The 18,084-nt window shown below is 33.1% G+C and overlaps 1 protein-coding gene across 4 annotated transcripts in view; it reads left to right on the forward strand.

The window, feature by feature from the left end:
- COL19A1 (collagen type XIX alpha 1 chain) overlaps positions 1-18,084 on the forward strand; it is a 312,174-nt gene that overhangs the window by 56,750 nt on the left and 237,340 nt on the right. For 2 of the 4 annotated variants that reach the window (XM_072735110.1, XM_072735126.1), the window contains exons 8-10: positions 4,068-4,193; positions 5,266-5,328; positions 15,649-15,702. In XM_072735110.1, coding sequence (XP_072591211.1) covers positions 4,068-4,193; positions 5,266-5,328; positions 15,649-15,702 — 243 coding nt within the window. The remainder of the gene's footprint in view (positions 1-4,067; positions 4,194-5,265; positions 5,329-15,648; positions 15,703-18,084) is intronic. The other 2 variants (XR_011996755.1, XM_072735118.1) reach the window with 1 other exon arrangement.

Raw genomic sequence — 18,084 nt, forward strand, 5'->3', positions numbered from 1 at the left:
TAAATCTGTAAACATATCTTATTCTTACTCATTTTTCTCTTCTAGCCTGTTATCTATCCTGGATAGTTTTCCTTTGTGATAGATTTTTTAAAAGACTTTATTTATTTGAGAGAGACAGAGAGAGAGAGAGAGCACACAAATAGAGGTGAGGGGCAGAGGAAGAAGGACAAGCAGACTCTGAGCTGAGCAGGGAGCCCAATGTGGAGCTCAGTCTCAGGACCCTGAGAACATGACCTGAACAGAAGTTAGACACTTAACCGATTGAGCCACCCAGGTGCCTGTGATAGATATTTCATCTTCCTTCTCCCTGTTACTGACCTGGTCCACCTTTATCTTGTGCCTGGTTTGTTGCATTATCATGTCAACTGCCTTCCCTGTCTCTAGACTTTTTTCTTTCCAACATAACCAGAATAAGTCTCTGAATCACTGCTTTGTATATGCATTTATTTTCTCTTACTAAACATTTATTATTCAAAAACATTGATCTTCTAGACATTGTGCTATAAAACAAGGCAATAACAGATATGAATAAGCTACAATCCCTGCCCTCTCTTCATCCCTTTTTCAAAGTCTTTGGTCACTCTTTGTTGGCAAAAAAACATAAACTCAGTTACTTAGCCTCTCATTCTTAATATTCCCAACCTAACTGTGCAACTGTTACTTTCTTATACCAATCTTTCCTTTAAAAAAAAAAAAAAAGGGTGGGGGGAAGATGCCTGGGTGGCTCAGTGGTTGAGTGTCTGCCTTCCGCTCATGGCGTGATCCGGGATCAAGTCCCACGTCAGGCTCCTTGTGGGGAGCCTGCTTCTCCCTCTGCCTGTGTCTCTGTCTCTGTCTCTGTCTCTCTCTCTCCATGTGTCTCTCATGAATAAATAAATAGAATCTTAAAAAAAAAAAAAAGTACTTTCTCCAGCTCTCATTATAATGGTCATGTGTGCTATCTTGTATTATTAGATATAGTTGTATTTGTTTTTAACGTATTCAACTACCTTTTAAACTCATTGAGGGGAGTTATACTTTCATGCTCTTCTTTTTTATTCCTATGCTTTGTTTGTAGAAGATGATCAAAACATTATTTCTTAACTTGTTGACTTTATCAACTATTAAAGGAGGTAGTTGGGACAATATGGTGTTTAAAAGGGACTAATTCAATGAAGTATTACAGAAAGAATATATGAAAAGTAAAAGTAAAAGATGAAAACATTTTTCTTTGTATATTAGATTTCCTAGAAGTTCTATACTTACCGTCCAAAATTATATGATAATTTTATCAATAGTTTAGCAATTAAAAAATATTTTTAATTTCTGTCAGTCACTGTGGGTAGTAGAATAACAATGTGACTGATTCAAAGCAATGCTAAATTTTTCAAAATTATTTGTTTTGCTTATATAACTTAGTTTTTATAAAGCATATCTCCAACCCAGCTTATGGTTCTCATTCCAAGCAAAATGAAAGATAGCCAAATATCTTTCTAAAAATCTCTAAAAAGATAATTTATAATGCCAATCTACAGACTTGAAATACTTAGAATTCCTGGACCCACATATTTAAATTTTGAAGATGTTAATTCTCTAAAAGTTTATTTTTTATATTAATTATTCCTTTAGGACATAATTCTTAAAATACTAATTTTCCTGGTTGAAAAGTAACAAAACAATGTTTTGATTTATCTAAATACTGTATTTTTGACCAGTAGTTTTTACTCTGTATCATCACATAATAGATATTTTCAATTCAAATTATGAGAAAACTGTTTAAGGAAGTATAGGTGATAAATTTGATGGAGTGGTTTGATTATTAAATGCAATGACTAATTTCACAAATTATGGAAAAATTTAATCATATCTTAAAACAATTATTTAGGAATTAAAGTGAGAAAAATAAGGTAGGAATTCATCTCTGACCATAGGAAAAAAAAATGACAAAATCCTGCTCATTCTCTTGCTGATAATTATTTGAAGGGACATCACTATTCTGTTAATGAGAAGCAGAAAATAGAGAGATGCTACATTTTACAAATGAGAACATATAATTTGGAAGATAAATAATTATATAAAAGCCATTTAAGTGCATCTGTTATAATTCTGACACCAACTTTTTTTGAAAAATGTGTTGAATTCAGAAAATTTTAATGTGCTTGCTTAAGGATTTAATTTTATCTGGAATTTAAAATTAGACATGTTTTTGTTAATATTTTATAGCATATTTTAAGGGTAAGTTTTATTCAAAATAATCTGTAAATATGCTTTTCTTCTATTAATTAGATTTTCTATTTCTGTAAAGTTTCATAACTTTAGACTGTTAGACTTTTATGACTACAGACTTAAACAGAAGGAGAAAATCAACAATATTAATTGAAAATAAATAAGAAATCTGATTAAAATTTGTAGGGCCAACTAATTAAATATGTCAAATCGAAACCAGAGTTTTATGAAGGGAGAAGTTCTTACTTATATATTTTTATGATCCCTTTAGGCACTTTTTGGACAGTGTGTAAAGTTTTATAGTGAATGTTGAGACATACTTTTAAAGTCATTTAAATCCTCAATTTAATATAATAAATCAATTATCCAGATCAAAATTATGAACTCAAATTAGGTCTTGGTCATCTGAGTGGGAACTGGTAGAGCAGGAACTTATTGGAAAATCATATCAAATCATATGAGATAAAAGGACTATTCTCGTGATAATCACATTTCATTCTAATATGACTTTTAGACTTGTGGACTTGGAAACTTATTAGGATAACAAAATAGCTAATTATTAAATCTGGAGAGAGTAAAAGTGATAGACCTAGGAGTAGACAGCAGGAAACTAGTCCCAGGGTTTCTGGGTGTTGTTTTTCTTACAGTTTTTGTTGTTTTCACAAGCATTAGAGTGCTACCCTTCTTTTTCTCAAAATATTTTTTTGTTTTAAAAATTATGTATGTGGTGCCTGGGTGGCTCAGTTGGTTAAACATCTGCATTCCACTTAGGTCATGATCCTGGGGTCTCCAAATCAAGTCCTGCATCTGGCTCTCTGCTCAGTGGGGAGCCTGCTTCGTCCTCTGCCCCTCCCCCCTCCCACAGCTCATGCTTGCTCTCTCACTTTCTCTCTTTCTCTTTGGCAAAAATAAATAAATAAAAACCTTTAAAAATTATGTATGCTTATTTTAGAAAACTTTGAAAATACAGCCAAATTCAAAGAAGGAATATCAACTGTAGTCTCACCATAATAAATAACCACTAACAATCTTTTAGTTTTGTATCCTAGCAATGTTTTTTCAAGCATATATAATTTGTAGTATAAAAAGTAATGTGTGAACCCTTTCCCCTAAATTGCAAATTCAGAGTTATGAAATTACAAATTCACAGTTACAGACCATGGTGAGGAGCCTAGTAAATGATGTGGAGAAGAAAGGATGCATTTATCCTCCCCATCTGGATTTATTTTTGAGAGAGAAAAAAGTTCATTCCTTCATAACTAAGTTTTGCTTCATGTCATCCTACATGTTCTGAACCCACTGCTTAAGTATGAAATTCACCACTTGTCTGTTACAATGGAGACGTTTTGATAACTTTAAAGGACAATGGACTTTAAATACCAGGACTAAGATATACTTTAATTAAGTCCTATCCTGGAGCATAAAAAGGTTTTATTTTCCACTTTTACATGCCTTTCCAGTCATCTTGTTCTAAAAGTTCAAGTTGCTTGCTTTTATTTTATATTTTGTTCCACAAACATATACACAGATGTGATATGTGTAACTATTTTATTGTAACAATGCAGATATTGTAGATGTTTGATATTACTGTACTTAATCATAAAGTCATTTATAATAGATTTAGAAGTCCTCAACAAACCAACTTTTTAGTGCATTTCTTGCATGTTGTCACTGTAATAAAACATATCAGGGACCTAGTAGAAGAGCAAAGGCATTATGAATTCTAACATACCAGTGTTGACTTTTGGCTCATTAGAAGGCAGTTCTTGTAGGCAAGTTTAGTCATCCCTAGTTTGGTGGGAGCCAGTATTTGGAATGTTAGAATGTTTGGAATTGACCCTCATCATTTTTCTGGATTTTAGTGTCCAGAGCAGGATGGCTATGGAAGTACTGCATCATCATTGTTACCCGCTCACGCCAGTAAAATGTCTGCCTATCTGCCAGCAAAGCAGGAACTTCAAGACCGGTGCCAGTGCATTCCAAACAAGGTTTGCTAGTTTTAAATCTGTGCTCACTGAAAAGCCACTACACAAAATGAGCCAAGCCCCTTGGATGTGGCCCCAGTGCATAGAATGTGTCTTGACCTTTAGCTCTAGTTGAATCAAATATCTAAACCACTCTATCCCCGAGGTGGGTTAAGAAAAGGGAATAGGATTTCCTGGATTTTTTTTCTGAATAGTTCTGAAGCCATCAGACTTTCTTTCCAGGCTGTGAGTTAGAATGGATAGAAAGGTAAGGGGGGAACCCACCTGTACAAGGGACAAATGTTGAGTACTTAACATGTGTCAGGAGTAGGCTTAGTTCTGGGAATTCACAGTTGAAGAAAACTGCCTGCTCTATAACACATACACGAAGATACTCTATGTAGTATTTCTTTGTTGTGTACTGAAACTGTAGGAAATAGGCAGAGAATCTCACTTAAAGAATGTACTACACCTATACCAGTATGGTCCGTTCGTCAGAAAGAGTAGTCCCATGGACCTACAGAAACTTCTTATAGTAATGTTAATGGCAATCATGAGGCTGTGCTAAAAGGAAACTGAGTGATTTCTTGATGGTTTTCCTCAATGCCAATACCAGAGGAAAGGAAAGAGGAAAAGAAAAACTAGCCCTGGTTCCTAGAATAGAATGTCCCCTAGCACTGTGACTTAATACATGCCCTTGGAGACTTAACACATCCTGCGACCACTTCACTCCTGGCTGGACGAGTAGGTATAGGGGTGAGGTGAAAGTTTAGAGGAACCTTAATTTCTTCTAGGGACCAATACTGAATCACATGCTCCATGAGAAAGGCAGGCACAGGTGCAGGGGCCATAGAGGAGCATCACATGTCCACAGTCCATGGAAAGTCTCACGGAGGTGATGATGTCAAGTGAAATTTGGAAGAGGGAGAGTACTGAGCCTCCTGAGCAAGGGAAGGGCATTCTAGCAGAGGGATCAACATCAGCTCAGAGGAGAGTAAAGCTTTAACCTTCTATTGTCACCTTCATATTTATAAACTATTAGTCTTTAGCTCAGTGTGACAGAATGTTTGATAACACAGAATTAATTTTTGCTCAGGGAGAAGCAGGATTGCCGGGAATGCCAGGCTCACCTGGTCAGAAAGGAGATAAAGGAGAACCGGTAAGAAACCTCAGAACATTGTCAGGATGACAGTGAGTTTGTTTAAAAGTGACTTTAAAATGCATCCATCTCATATCTCTGTCCCATACAAATGCACATTTCTGTTAAAGGTTATTAAGGACTATATTTAAATGCTGATTGCTGAAATAAGGAAGACTACGTCAACATTCAAATATGCTTTTGAGTTCCTATTGGAACTAAAACTTGAAAAGATGTGGAAACCCCAATATTTGTATCTATAAACTATAAGCAAAATTGTGAAGCAAGAAAGTTTCTTTTTTTAGTTGTGCCCTAACCTTCTTGAGCATTCTCTTCTCCAAATATTTGAACTCTTATTTCTCTTGTGTGCAGATGAATCCCCACTAAAGATTTTTTTAGCTTCCTATCATTTGTTTGCATGTTTATCTATTTGTTTTACTTTTTTTAAAAAAAGATTTTACTTATTTATTCATGAGAGACACAGAGAAGGGGAGGCAGAGACACAGGCAGAGGGAGAAGCAGGCTGCATGCAGGGTCTCCAGGGTCATGCCCTGGGCAGAAGACAGGCACTAAATCGCTGAGCCACCCAGGCTGCCCTATTTGTTTTTCTTTTAAATAAGGTTTTATCCCTTCACTCATTTCTTCAACTCCACTCCTTACCTCTGACAACCACCAATCTGTTCTCTGTATATGTGAGCTTGGTTTTCTTTTTTTCATTCCTTCTTTTCTTTTCTTTTCTTTCTCTCCCTCTCTCTCTTCTTCTCCCCCTCTCTTTCTTTCTTTTCTTTCCTTCGCACATAAGAGAGATCATATAGTATTGGTTTTTTACTGTCTGGTTTACTTCACTTATTATTAATGCCTTTGAGGTCCATCCATGTTGCCATAAATGGCAAGATTTTATTCTTTTTATGGCTGAATGATATTCTAGTGTGCGTATGTGTATGTGTGTGCATGTATGTGTATTGTATCTTCTTTATCCATTCATTCATTGATGGACATTTAGATTGTTTCCACATCTTGGCTACTGTAGATAATGCTGTAATGATGAATGTGAGGTGCATAATCTTTTCGAGTTAATATTTTTATTTTCTAAAGATAAATACTCAAAGTGGAATTGCTGGATCATCTTACATTATTAATTTTTTTAAGAATGTCCATACTGTTTTCCACAATGGCTGTACAATTTATATTCTCATCACTAGTGTGTGAAATCTTTTCTCTCTCCACCTCCTCATGAACACTTGTATTTTTAATAATAGCCATTCTAACAGATGTGAGGTGACATCTCCTTATGGTTTTGATTTGTTATTTCCTTGATGATTAATGATGTTGAGCATCTTTTCATGTACCAGTTGGTCATCTATATTTCTTCTTTAAAATAATATTCTATTCAGACTTCTGCCCATTTTTAAATTGGATTTAATTTATTTTTTGCTATTGGGTTGTATGAATATTTTGGATATTAGCCCCTTCTCAGATATGTGATTTACACACGTTTTTCTCATTCAGCAGGTTGTCTTTTCATTTTTTGATGGTTTCCTTTACTGTGTAGAAGCTTTTTAGTGTCATATAGCTCCACTTACTTATTTTTCCTTTTGGTGTCAGATTTTAAAATGATCACCAAGACCTACATCAGGGAGCTTAGTGCCTGTTTTCTTCTAGGAGTTTTTATAGTTTCAGATATTATATTCATGTCTTTAATCTATTTTGAGTTAACTGTGTAACATAGTGTAAGATAGTGGTCAAATCTTATTTTTCTGCCTATGGCTACCCAGTTTTCCCAATATCCTTTATTGGAGAGGCTATCATTTCCTCATTGTATATTTTTGACTCCTTTGTCATAAATTAATTGGACATTTATGTATGGATTTATTTCTTGTTTCTCTATTTTTCCACAGATCTATGTATCTGTTTTGTTGCCAATATTCCACTGTTTTTATTACTATAGCTTTGTGACAGAGTTTGAAATCAGGAAGCATGATTCCACCAGCTTTGTTCTTCTTTCTCAAGGTTGCTTTGGCTATTGGGCTTTTTTGTGATTCCACACAAATTTTAGAGTTATATCTTCTATTTCTTTGAAAAATGCCATTTTGATAGGGATTGCACTGTATCTGTAGATTGCTTTGGATAGTGCTTATATTTAAATAATATTAGTTCTTCTAATCCATGAGCATGGATTATCTTTCTATTTGTGTCTTCTTCAATTTCTTTTATTAATGTCTTATAGTTTTCAGTATATATGTCTTCCACCTCCTTGGCTAAATTTATTCCTTGGAATTTTATTCTTTTGATACAATTATAATGAAGAGTTTATGAAATTTCTCTTTCTGATAGTTCACTATTGGTGCATAGAAACACAACAGATTTTTTAGTCTTGATTTTATGCTCTGTAAGCTTACTGAATTTGTTAATTAGTTCTTACAGTTTTTTGATGGAGTCTTTACAGTTTTCTATATATGAAATCATGTCATCTTCAAATAGTGACAGTTTCACTTAGTCCTTTCCAGTTCGGATGCCTTTTCTTTCTCTTTCATGCCTGATTGTCTTGGCTAGGACTTTCAATATTATGTTAAATGGTAATGATGGAATTTGTCTTGTTCCTGATCTTGGAGAAAAGACTTTCAGCTTTTCACCATTGAGTATTATGTTGGCTCTGGGCTTGTCATATATAGCCATCATTATTTTGAGGTCTTTCCCTCTATACATACTGGTGAGAATTTTTATCATATATGGGTGTTGAATTTTGTCAAATACTTCTTCTGCATCTATTGAGATGATATATGATTTTTATCCTTCATTTCATTAATGTGATATACTGAACCATCCTTGCATGCCTGTAACAAATCCCACTTGCATGGTGTATGATACTTTAAATACATTGTTGAATTCTGTTTGCTAATATTTTGTGAAAACTTTTTCATCTGTGTTCATCAGGGATAGTAGCCTGTAATTTTCTTTATTTGTGGCATACTTGTTTAGTTTTAATATCAGGGCATTTTTGGCCTCATAAAATGGGTTTGGAGCCATTCCCTCTTACTCCATTTTTTGGAAGAGTTTGAGAAGGATTAGTATTAATTCATTTTTGAATGTTTGGTAGAATTCACCAGTGAAACTGTCTGGTCCTGTAGATGTGTACTGAGAATTTTTTTATTAATGATTCAATGTCATTATTAGTAATCAATCTGCTAAGATTTTCTGTTTATTATGATATGGTTCAGTCTTGGTAGGATATATGTTTCAAGGAATTTATCCACTTTTTCTACATTGTCCAATTTGTTGACATATGATTGTTTATAGTAGTCTCATGATCCCTTATATTTCTGTGGTATTGGTATAACTTCTTTTTCATTTTTGATTTTATTTGAGTCCTCCCTTTTTCTTTTATTGATAAGTATACTTTTAGAGTGATCAATTTTGTTTCTCTTTCAAAGAACCAACTCTTAGTTTCGTTGATCTCTATTATGTTTTTTTGTCTCTATTTCATTTATTTCTGTGGTACTTTGTCTTTCCTTCTACTGACTTTGGGATCTATTTGCTTTTTTCCCTCTAATTCCTTCAGATGTAAAGTTAGACTGTTTATTTGAAACTTTTCTTATTACATATGGTAGGCACTTATCGCTATGAACTTCCCTCTTAGAATTTTTTTGTTGTATCCCACAATTTGGTATGCTATATTTACATTTTCATTTGTCTCGGGTATTTTTTTATTTCTCTTTTGATTTTTCTTTGATCTATTGATTATTCGATAGCATATTGTTTAATGTCCAATTATTTGTGAAATTTATTGTGGTTGGAAGAGATGCTTGAAATGATTTCATTTCTTAATTTTTTTGTTTCAAGTTTTTATTTAAATTCTAGTTAGTTAATATATAGGGTAATATTCATTGCAGGAGTAGAATTCAGTGATTCATCACTTACATATAACACCCAGTTTTCATCAAAACAAGTGCCCTCCTTAATACTCATCACTCACATAGCCCATTTAGCCTGTCTTGAACCTACCTCCATCACCTCTCAGTTTATTCTCTGTAGTTAGGAATGTCTTATGGTTTGCTTCCTTCTCTTTTTTTTTCTCTTCCCCTATGTTCATCTGTTTTGTTTCTTAAATTTAAACATGAGTGCAATCATAGAGTATTTGCCTTTCTCTGACTGACTTATTTCACCTAGCATAATAGACTCTAGCTCCATTCACGTCATTGAAAATGGCAAGAGTTTATTCTTTTTGATGGCTGCATAATATTCCATTGCATATGTGTATATACATATGTATATATGTACATATACATACATATACAAACCATATATTCTTTATCCATTCATCATTGATGGATCTTTGGGCGATTTCTTTAACTTGGCTGTTGATAATGCTGCTATAAGCATGAGGGTGCATGAGCCCCTTTGAATCAGTATTTTTGCATCCTTTTGGTAAATACTCATCATTAGGGAAATACAAATCAGCTTCTTAAGTTTATTAAGATTGATTTTGTGGCCTAACATTTGATATATCTTTAAAAAATGTTCCCTGTGCACTTGAGAACAATATATATTTTGTTGCTTTTGCATGGAATGTTCTGATCCTGGTGGATAATGCTTTCGTTTTATTCTTGAATTCATTTTGTCGAGGGTTCTTGCATCTGTTTCTCAGGGATATTGGCTTATAATTTACTTTTCTTGTGACTTCTCTTGTCTGCTGATGGCTCCCCACTGAAGATTCTTTCTTGGCTCCCTAACCTTTTTTTGCACAGCACACCTTTGTTGAACTAATTTTAGGCAATATCCCATGCTTAGAGATTTGCCTTTCCCTTTTCCCGACCATATCAAAACTTAAGTGTTCCATTTTCCACTTTTTAATGTCATGTCTTTTGTTAGCTAACTAGATAAATTAATTTGAGCTAAGCTTAGGAGTTATTTTTTTTTTTCAACTTTCCAAGGTGAAACAGATTTGAATTCCATTCATGCCTTAACTTGGAAGTCTATGGTTCTAAATTAGCAGCATAATCTAAGTGGGCTCCTTATTATAAAGGGTAGGAGCATGATTTATCCTTCAAAGTTGCACAGCAACTTCATAGACATTTGACTTCCGAAAGAAGTCAAGCTACTCATTGTAGCTTGCATGGGAACTTTAGGCACCTTAGCAGATCTTTGAGAGAATTTAGATGTAGGATGGAACATTTATTTTTGCCCTTTAAATCAAATTACTTGGGTTGATTTTGCTTAATGCCATTATATAAAAATTTTAAATGATTAAACTAGTTCTAAGGACTACTTCAATCAAACCAACTATATAAATCATTATAACAATAGCTAGTATTTATTGAGTACTTACCATGTGCCCAGCACTGGGAAGAGTGATTTAGATGTGTTATCTTTTTGATTCTTAAAACTCTTCATATTTAGTATTGGTATTACTATTTTAGAGAAAGCAAAACTGAAGTTTAGGGAGGTTAAATTATTGCCCAAGGCCACGTGGTGACTGGTCAAGTTGGGATCTAAACCTAGACATGTCAAATCCAGTTTGCATTTTGAAGGTTGCTCTATATTTTAAAAGCTCTTCAGAATTATTTGTGTTTTTGATAATGACACTTCCACTTGAAATATTTTTTCCTTATAACTTCATAAAGAATTTCAACCCTATATATTTTTTTATTTTATTATTTTATTTATTTATTTATTTATTTATTTATTTATATTTTTTTTAATTAATTTTTATTGGTGTTATATTTTTATACTCATTTTGCAGCTGAGAGAACTGTGAATGGGTAGAATTGCGTGCCGATGATAACATAATTAAGAGGACTCATAGAGTAGAAAGATCTGGATTAATCTCAACTCTTCTCAGGTTAGCAATGTGAGTTTGGCTAAGCCACCCAGTCTCTTCATGCTTCATTTCCCTCATCTGTAAAGGAGGGCGTATCATCTATCAGTTCTTCTCACATTGTAAGGTTGACACAAAGTACTTTGAAAATGCATATCTGTCTTACTTGTTGGTGATTTAACTTGACTTTTCCATTCTTTGACTTACCAATTCTATCAATTTAAGATTATTGGCATAGGAAGAAATTTCATATGTCAGCTTCAGAAGGAGTAAAATACTTTAAAAATATCCCTGCCACTTTTAAAAAACATTAAGTAAATATTAAGAAAAATCATTATATCACCTTTAAATGATGTGTGTTTTTTAAAATATTTTATTTATTTATTCATGGGAGAGACAGAGAGAGAGAGGCAGAGACACAGGCAGAGGGAGAAGCAGGCTCCATGCAGGGAGCCGGACATGGGACTTGATCCCGGGTCTCCAGGATCACACCCTGGGCCAAAGGCAGGCGCTAAACCACTGAGCCACCCAGGGATCCCTAAATGATGTTTTTTTTAAAAAAAGATTAAGTATTAAAACTCTCTTGTTAGAGCATATGTCTTTTAAAGACTCATTCTTTCCTCCATACTCTTTAGTTATATAGTAAATGTCTCCTTTAATTAATTCATTAATTCATCAGCAACTATTTATGGAGTTCCTATTATTATAACAAAAAGTGTGCTGAGTTCTGGAGCTATGGCAGTAGTGAGAAAACACAAGCTTACTCTCACTGAGTTTACGATATAGTAATGATTTGTTCAATGAACTTTCCCTCCCTCTGTAGGACAGAAAACCAGTAGAAAAGGATTAGGAAGGAATTAGTAAACATGAAAATTATTAGCAATTTTTTTATTCCAAATCTATAAAATATACAAAAATGTATCTTAGGATTACAGTGTCTTATATAGCTTCCCATTTAAGATATGTTTTAAAAATATTAACATTGGTTTTAATTTCCAGACTACACAAAATTCATAATTGCAAATGATTTTAGTGGCAAGGTACAAATAGCTGGGATAAAATAAATTGATGATCTACAAAATAAGACAAATAATTAATTGGTATACTTCCTTTATTTTTTCAATACAAGCACCAGCATTTGATTAAACTACCATAGCACTTGCTGTATAATTATGACTTTAGATGACTGTGGCTATGAATATGTTCAGCTTTCTGGCACTTGTAATAAACATAGATGTATTGTTTCATTTTAAGGAGTCAATGATGAGTCTGCTCCTGTTCTTATTGTACTGTGTGATCCTGCAACTTTAATGTGCAATAAATAAAGATAACTTTCCTCTGTGTTTAAGTCTGCTATATAATTTTCATTATTAGAGTAGGTGCACAAAATAATGCCTCCATAGCTTGAAGATTGAAAGTCATTTTGCTCTAAGGCATATTGAATAGTTAATTTTGTGAAATGATCAGAAGTGCAGTGTTACTAAGGGAACCAGATGTTCTCAAGGTTTTCTCTTTGGTCTTAAGAATGAGAAAGGATATTTAGGACAGTATATGTTGGACAGTATATTAGATGGCTTACCTCTTTGGAGCCTGAACCATTTGAGATTGAATCCCATCCACCTCTTATTTGCTTTGAAAGTTATTCTTAACAATACCTAGTCAATGGTTTATTATGAAGAAAGAATACAATAAATTGTATGTTACATAGTGCCAGAAATTGACACATAAGAGGTACAAAAAATATGTTTCTTCTGCTTTCCTCTCCATAGTATAATTGTTCATATATTGAGGGAGAGGTGGAAATAATTCTTTTAGTTTGAGTTTAGTTTCTTATGTGACTTAACCAAAAACAAATTAATCTTCATTTGCAAAATAATCCCTTAGAATTTGCAATTGATTAAATATTTATTATATAAAAATCTTGAATTGTTATTCTATGCTACTTGCAGTAAATATTAACAACGTATTGATAGTTACTTTCTTGAAAAGGTCACTTAATGATTTAAGTATTTCTTTCAAATCTGTCTTCTGTTCCCAACATTATTTGACAATGAACAATTATGTAAGTAAATCCTTTCCCACCTGAGTCAAAACCCACCCATGACTTCCTATTTCCTTCAAGATAAACACTGAAGCTCTCTCCATGGCTCCAAGGCTTCACATAATGTGTAGAGCTCTCCCTATCCCATTCTCCACTCCCTATATTGTGTCATATCCTCTTCCCTTGTTTACTCTTGCTCTATGCTCTTTACACCAGGTTATATATACCTGGGATTTCCTTAGATAGCCACTTGGCTCTCTCCTTCACACCATTTAGGTTCTTACTCAAAAATCACTTTAAAATAGAAAACCCTATTCTGATGTCTTTATGTAAAAAACATTCCTTCATTCCACTTCTGTCTTCTTTCATAGCATTTTTAGTGTCACCTGACTTGTTAGTATTATGTATCTATTTATTTCCCCCACTAGAATAGGAATTTTGTGAGCAGTATATGTAGAAAAGCACATAATAGGTGTTGAATGAATGAATCAACACCACACCTGAAAGAAAGTCTAAATCATCAACTCAGCTGTTTCTAGAACCTATAAATTTGATGTCCTAATTGTCCGGGCAACTTTGTCAAGCAGGACAAAGAGTCAGTTTGCAAAGAAAGAGCTAGATATGCTAAATCATAAAGGACTGTTATTAACTATTGTTCTACTATACTTTAAAAAAAACCCAAAAGTTAGTGATCTGGTCAGTTTTAGCTTCACATTGCTAATTAGCAATGAAGAATCAGAAATAGTTGGAAAAAAACAAGTTTGGGCTTAATTAATGCTTTATTAATCTGATTTATTGCCTTTTTTCTTTTCATAAAAAGTATGACCCTCTTCATAGAGTAAGATGGTTTGAAATTCAACCAGTGCATCGATTTGAACCCTTAGATGTGATCGATATTCTATATTAGAGCACCTAATCAAATTATCTCATTTGTCCAAGAGTAAACTCTAGATGACATTATTTGAAAAATTTGATTATTGTAATTTTCTACATCTTTTAAACCACCACCACCAATCCCCTTTTTAGCATATGTAGTTAGCAACCTAATTACTTAGCAACCACTTTACTTTCTCAGTTCTTTAAGACCGTGGCTAATACTTTTACCCACTTCAAAGTTGAAATTCCATCAGAGTTTTGTGAAATAGCAGCTCATTTTCAATGTCCCTGAACCTAAGGGGGAGTATGATCTGAGCTCTATTTGGGGAATAATTTTCCAGTTTATTTTAAGTTATTATCTTTCACATATCCAGTTAATTTCCAAAAACGTATAGACTTTATGAAATGATTGCCTTGCTGACATACTTCGAGAGAAAACTAAAATAATTTTAAATGGAATAAGTTAACTTACTTCACTCTATAGTCAGAAACTTTGGTATTGATTCATTTCCATTACTCCCTCCTTCTGATCTCAGTATGTGGATGTTTCCATTTTGAATAGTCTAATGCATTAACTGAGGGATTACTCATGAGTTTCCCTTTATTTTCTTTTCAATCTGACATTACTCATATGCTCATTCTATAGGCATACCATACCAATAAAAAGTAATTGAATCAATATATGTTCACAATTTTTTTGAAAGATGGAATATATTCTCTTAGTAGTAAGCCTCAGAGGTAGGATTTAATATTGACTTTTGACTTTCTATGTCAGTATAAATCTATTATTGAATACAACTTATATATTTTGTTTTGTATCAATTTTATTTTTATATCAATTTTACCCAACCTGATGTAATCTCATCTAATCAGTAGGAATTTAAAGTTGAAATTTAGTTGTGTACCTTAAATCTGAAATGAATATGTAATACCACTGTAATAATAGCATGATATATTCATAAAATTCTGATATATTTCTTAGTCTCTACCACACATTAGTGATAGAGAAACTCATTCAAAAAGTTTATCTTATTTTCCACCCTTTCAAGGATAAATTTATTAGACAGAATTTGTGGTAGAGCCATTAAGCAGATATAGGTAACAACATATCAGTTTCATTGAGAATATTTTTTCCTGTTTAGATGGAAAAGCAGGGAAGTTAACAATTGGATTGCCCCAGCTGTGGGATTTCCCTAGAGGATAAAAAGGAAGATCAGGCACATTAATGAAACAAGTATGAGTCCCTTAGAGTATAAAATTTCATGACTTATTTGAATTGAAAACATCAGATATTAGGTAAGATAAAAGCAACAGAATCATTCCTTACCTTTGATAAATATAAAAGAAATGGCAAAGCTGTTACATATATCTGTGTGGAGAAAGCCTAGTTTTAGTTTTGATTAGCACTTTGATATTCATTACTTATTACCTTTTTGATAACATGATCAAAAGTATTGTTTAATGACTTGTAGACAATATGAGGAAGGGACTCAGAGAACAAATTTTGGTGCAAGCAGAAGAACATATCTGTGAAATGGCAGATTTTTTTGACCCTAGCAATTAATACACTTTTGAAAAAAACCTCCTAATGAACATATCTATATTTTAGGGTTCAGGTGGTATTAAAGGTGAATTTGGTGCTCCTGGAATTCCTGGGGAAAAGGTATGTGGATTTGTTACTTAATTAAACTTTGTGGGTGTTTCAAAAGGTTGTACCAGATAGAAAGACAGAAGAAGTCTGATAGTTCAGGGGTCAGCAAACTATGAACCTGCTGTAGGGCTGCCAAAAATGCCAACTGTATCATTTTGTAAATAACATTGTGCTGAAGCATAACCACACAAATTTGTTTTCGTATCTGCTTTCGTGCAACATGACTGTGTGAGGCAATTGTGGCAAAAATCATATGACCTGAAAAGTCTAAAATATTTACTTTTTGTCTGGTCCTTTGCAGAAAAAACTTGCTGTCCCCTGCTCTAGAACATTGCCCATTATTCTGAGATCCCCAAGGCTTCTTAGTTTCATTTTTTAATATATGCTATAATATCTTTTAATACATATTTCACTATAGACATAAATTGACATTTAAAAATACAGTACCACATGAAATATTATCAATAAAAAATGAGAGATATATTCAGTCTATCAATTAAATGCTAAAAATATGGTATTTATCTCATAAAATGGTTGATTTTCATGTTGTTTTTATTTTTTTAACTTATTTTATTTAAATTAAATTTGCCAACATATAGTATAACACCCAGTGCTCGTCTCATCATGTGCTCTCCTTAATGCATGTTGTCTTTTCTAATACTGTGAAGATAATTCTACATGATGAAATTACTCACAAGAGGTTAGTGTTGCAGTTCACCATTATATTTAAGTTCAGTTTTGTTTTGTTTCATAAATTTTTTATTTGAGTATAGTTGACATGCAATGTTACATTAACAAGTGTACAACATAGTGATTCAGCTTCTCTATACATTGTGCTGCACTCACCACAAATGTAGCTCCTGTCATCACACATTACTATTATAATATCACTGACTATATTCCCTATGCTGTGTCTTATTCTTGTGACTTATCTATTCCATATATTTAAGTTCAGTTCTTATAGAAATTTTAAGAATTTTTATATTTGTAAATATAAATTGCAATTAAGCTTGTCCTATTTTTCATGATACATAAATGTGTGTGTATCCATACATACATATAACTTAAACTGCTGAATTATTAAGGTTTCACATGTTGATGCTAAGAAAATGCCCTTCTTCACTAAAATATATTTAGTATAGGTTTCTGTAGCTGTTTTAGCTCACTAATTATCAAGTGAGTCCATTGTGCCTCATTATCCAGAAGGCCTTGATCCTGTAGTTATTAACCTACAGTTGTCACAAGAAAACTGAAGCAGAAGTGGTAGGAGGTTCAGAAATAATTGGACAGATATTTTTTTAGTCCTTCTAAAATGTGTCTGATTTCTGACTACTTCATTGATGCTACTTTTTTTCTTTTAGTGATTATTTATCCCGATATGCAAATTCCTTACTCCCGTAGTAGTGTAAATGTTAGAATCAGTAAAATCTTTGTTGAATGATAATTCCTTGCTGCAAGTTAATGTTTATTTGGGCTGCTATCCTCTTGCTTAATTAAGCTAGCTGATGACATCAATTGCAGACTCTTCATCCTAAGTAAAATTTCCTTCAAACACTTGTTCAAAGGTCTAATTCTTTCAAAATGCTTTTCCCCCTACAGCATACTACTCAGTCATCTAACTCCTAAGCAGATTGCCCTATTCCAAATTTGCTTCATACACTTATTCCACCAACCTCTTCCTAAAATACATTATAGTAATCTGATTGCTTGGATTTCGGATCACTGGGATTTTTGGAATTACTTTGAATATGGGAACTTTTTTAAAGCCAAAAACAGAATCACTGGAGTACTTGGACTATAAAATAGATTATAGATAATTGGTCTTGTTTACTATGGGATGTAAAGTAAGATTCATATAATTTTACACAATAAATTATGGGAAAGCAGGACAATTAGAGAATCTGTGCAGCTTCCAGTGGTGCTGAATATGGTATCAGGGTACACTTAGCTCTCAGATCCGGGTTTCATGCATCTTCACAGATCCTCCTTAGTGGCTACTACCCTTCCAGTATCTATAGACTTTGATTCTTCTTCTCAGCACTTGTAATTCTTTGGGGTTCTTTTTCTTAGAAATGTTAGGGGTTCTGTTAAAAGATAAACTTTAAAAGGATGAATTGTCTCCCTTGCAACAAGAACATATGCAAAGTGCCATAGAACATATCTCTCAGCTATGCTATTCCCAAAGTGAAGCTTTCATAATTTTTTAAGGTTTAATATTTAAACTAGAAAGCTGATTTATATTAATGGAGTGAAGCATATTCTAAGCAGTGTAGAGTAGAATTTGTATATTAACTATACTTTATACTTACATCCAGTGTGATACCATAATAAATTAAGTGATTTGCATATAAATCCTATCATTCTAAGATAAACCTACACTTTGAAGTTTGACTA

This window comes from Vulpes vulpes, chromosome 1 (assembly GCF_048418805.1).
Source record: "Vulpes vulpes isolate BD-2025 chromosome 1, VulVul3, whole genome shotgun sequence".
Classification (NCBI taxonomy): domain Eukaryota; kingdom Metazoa; phylum Chordata; class Mammalia; order Carnivora; family Canidae; genus Vulpes; species Vulpes vulpes.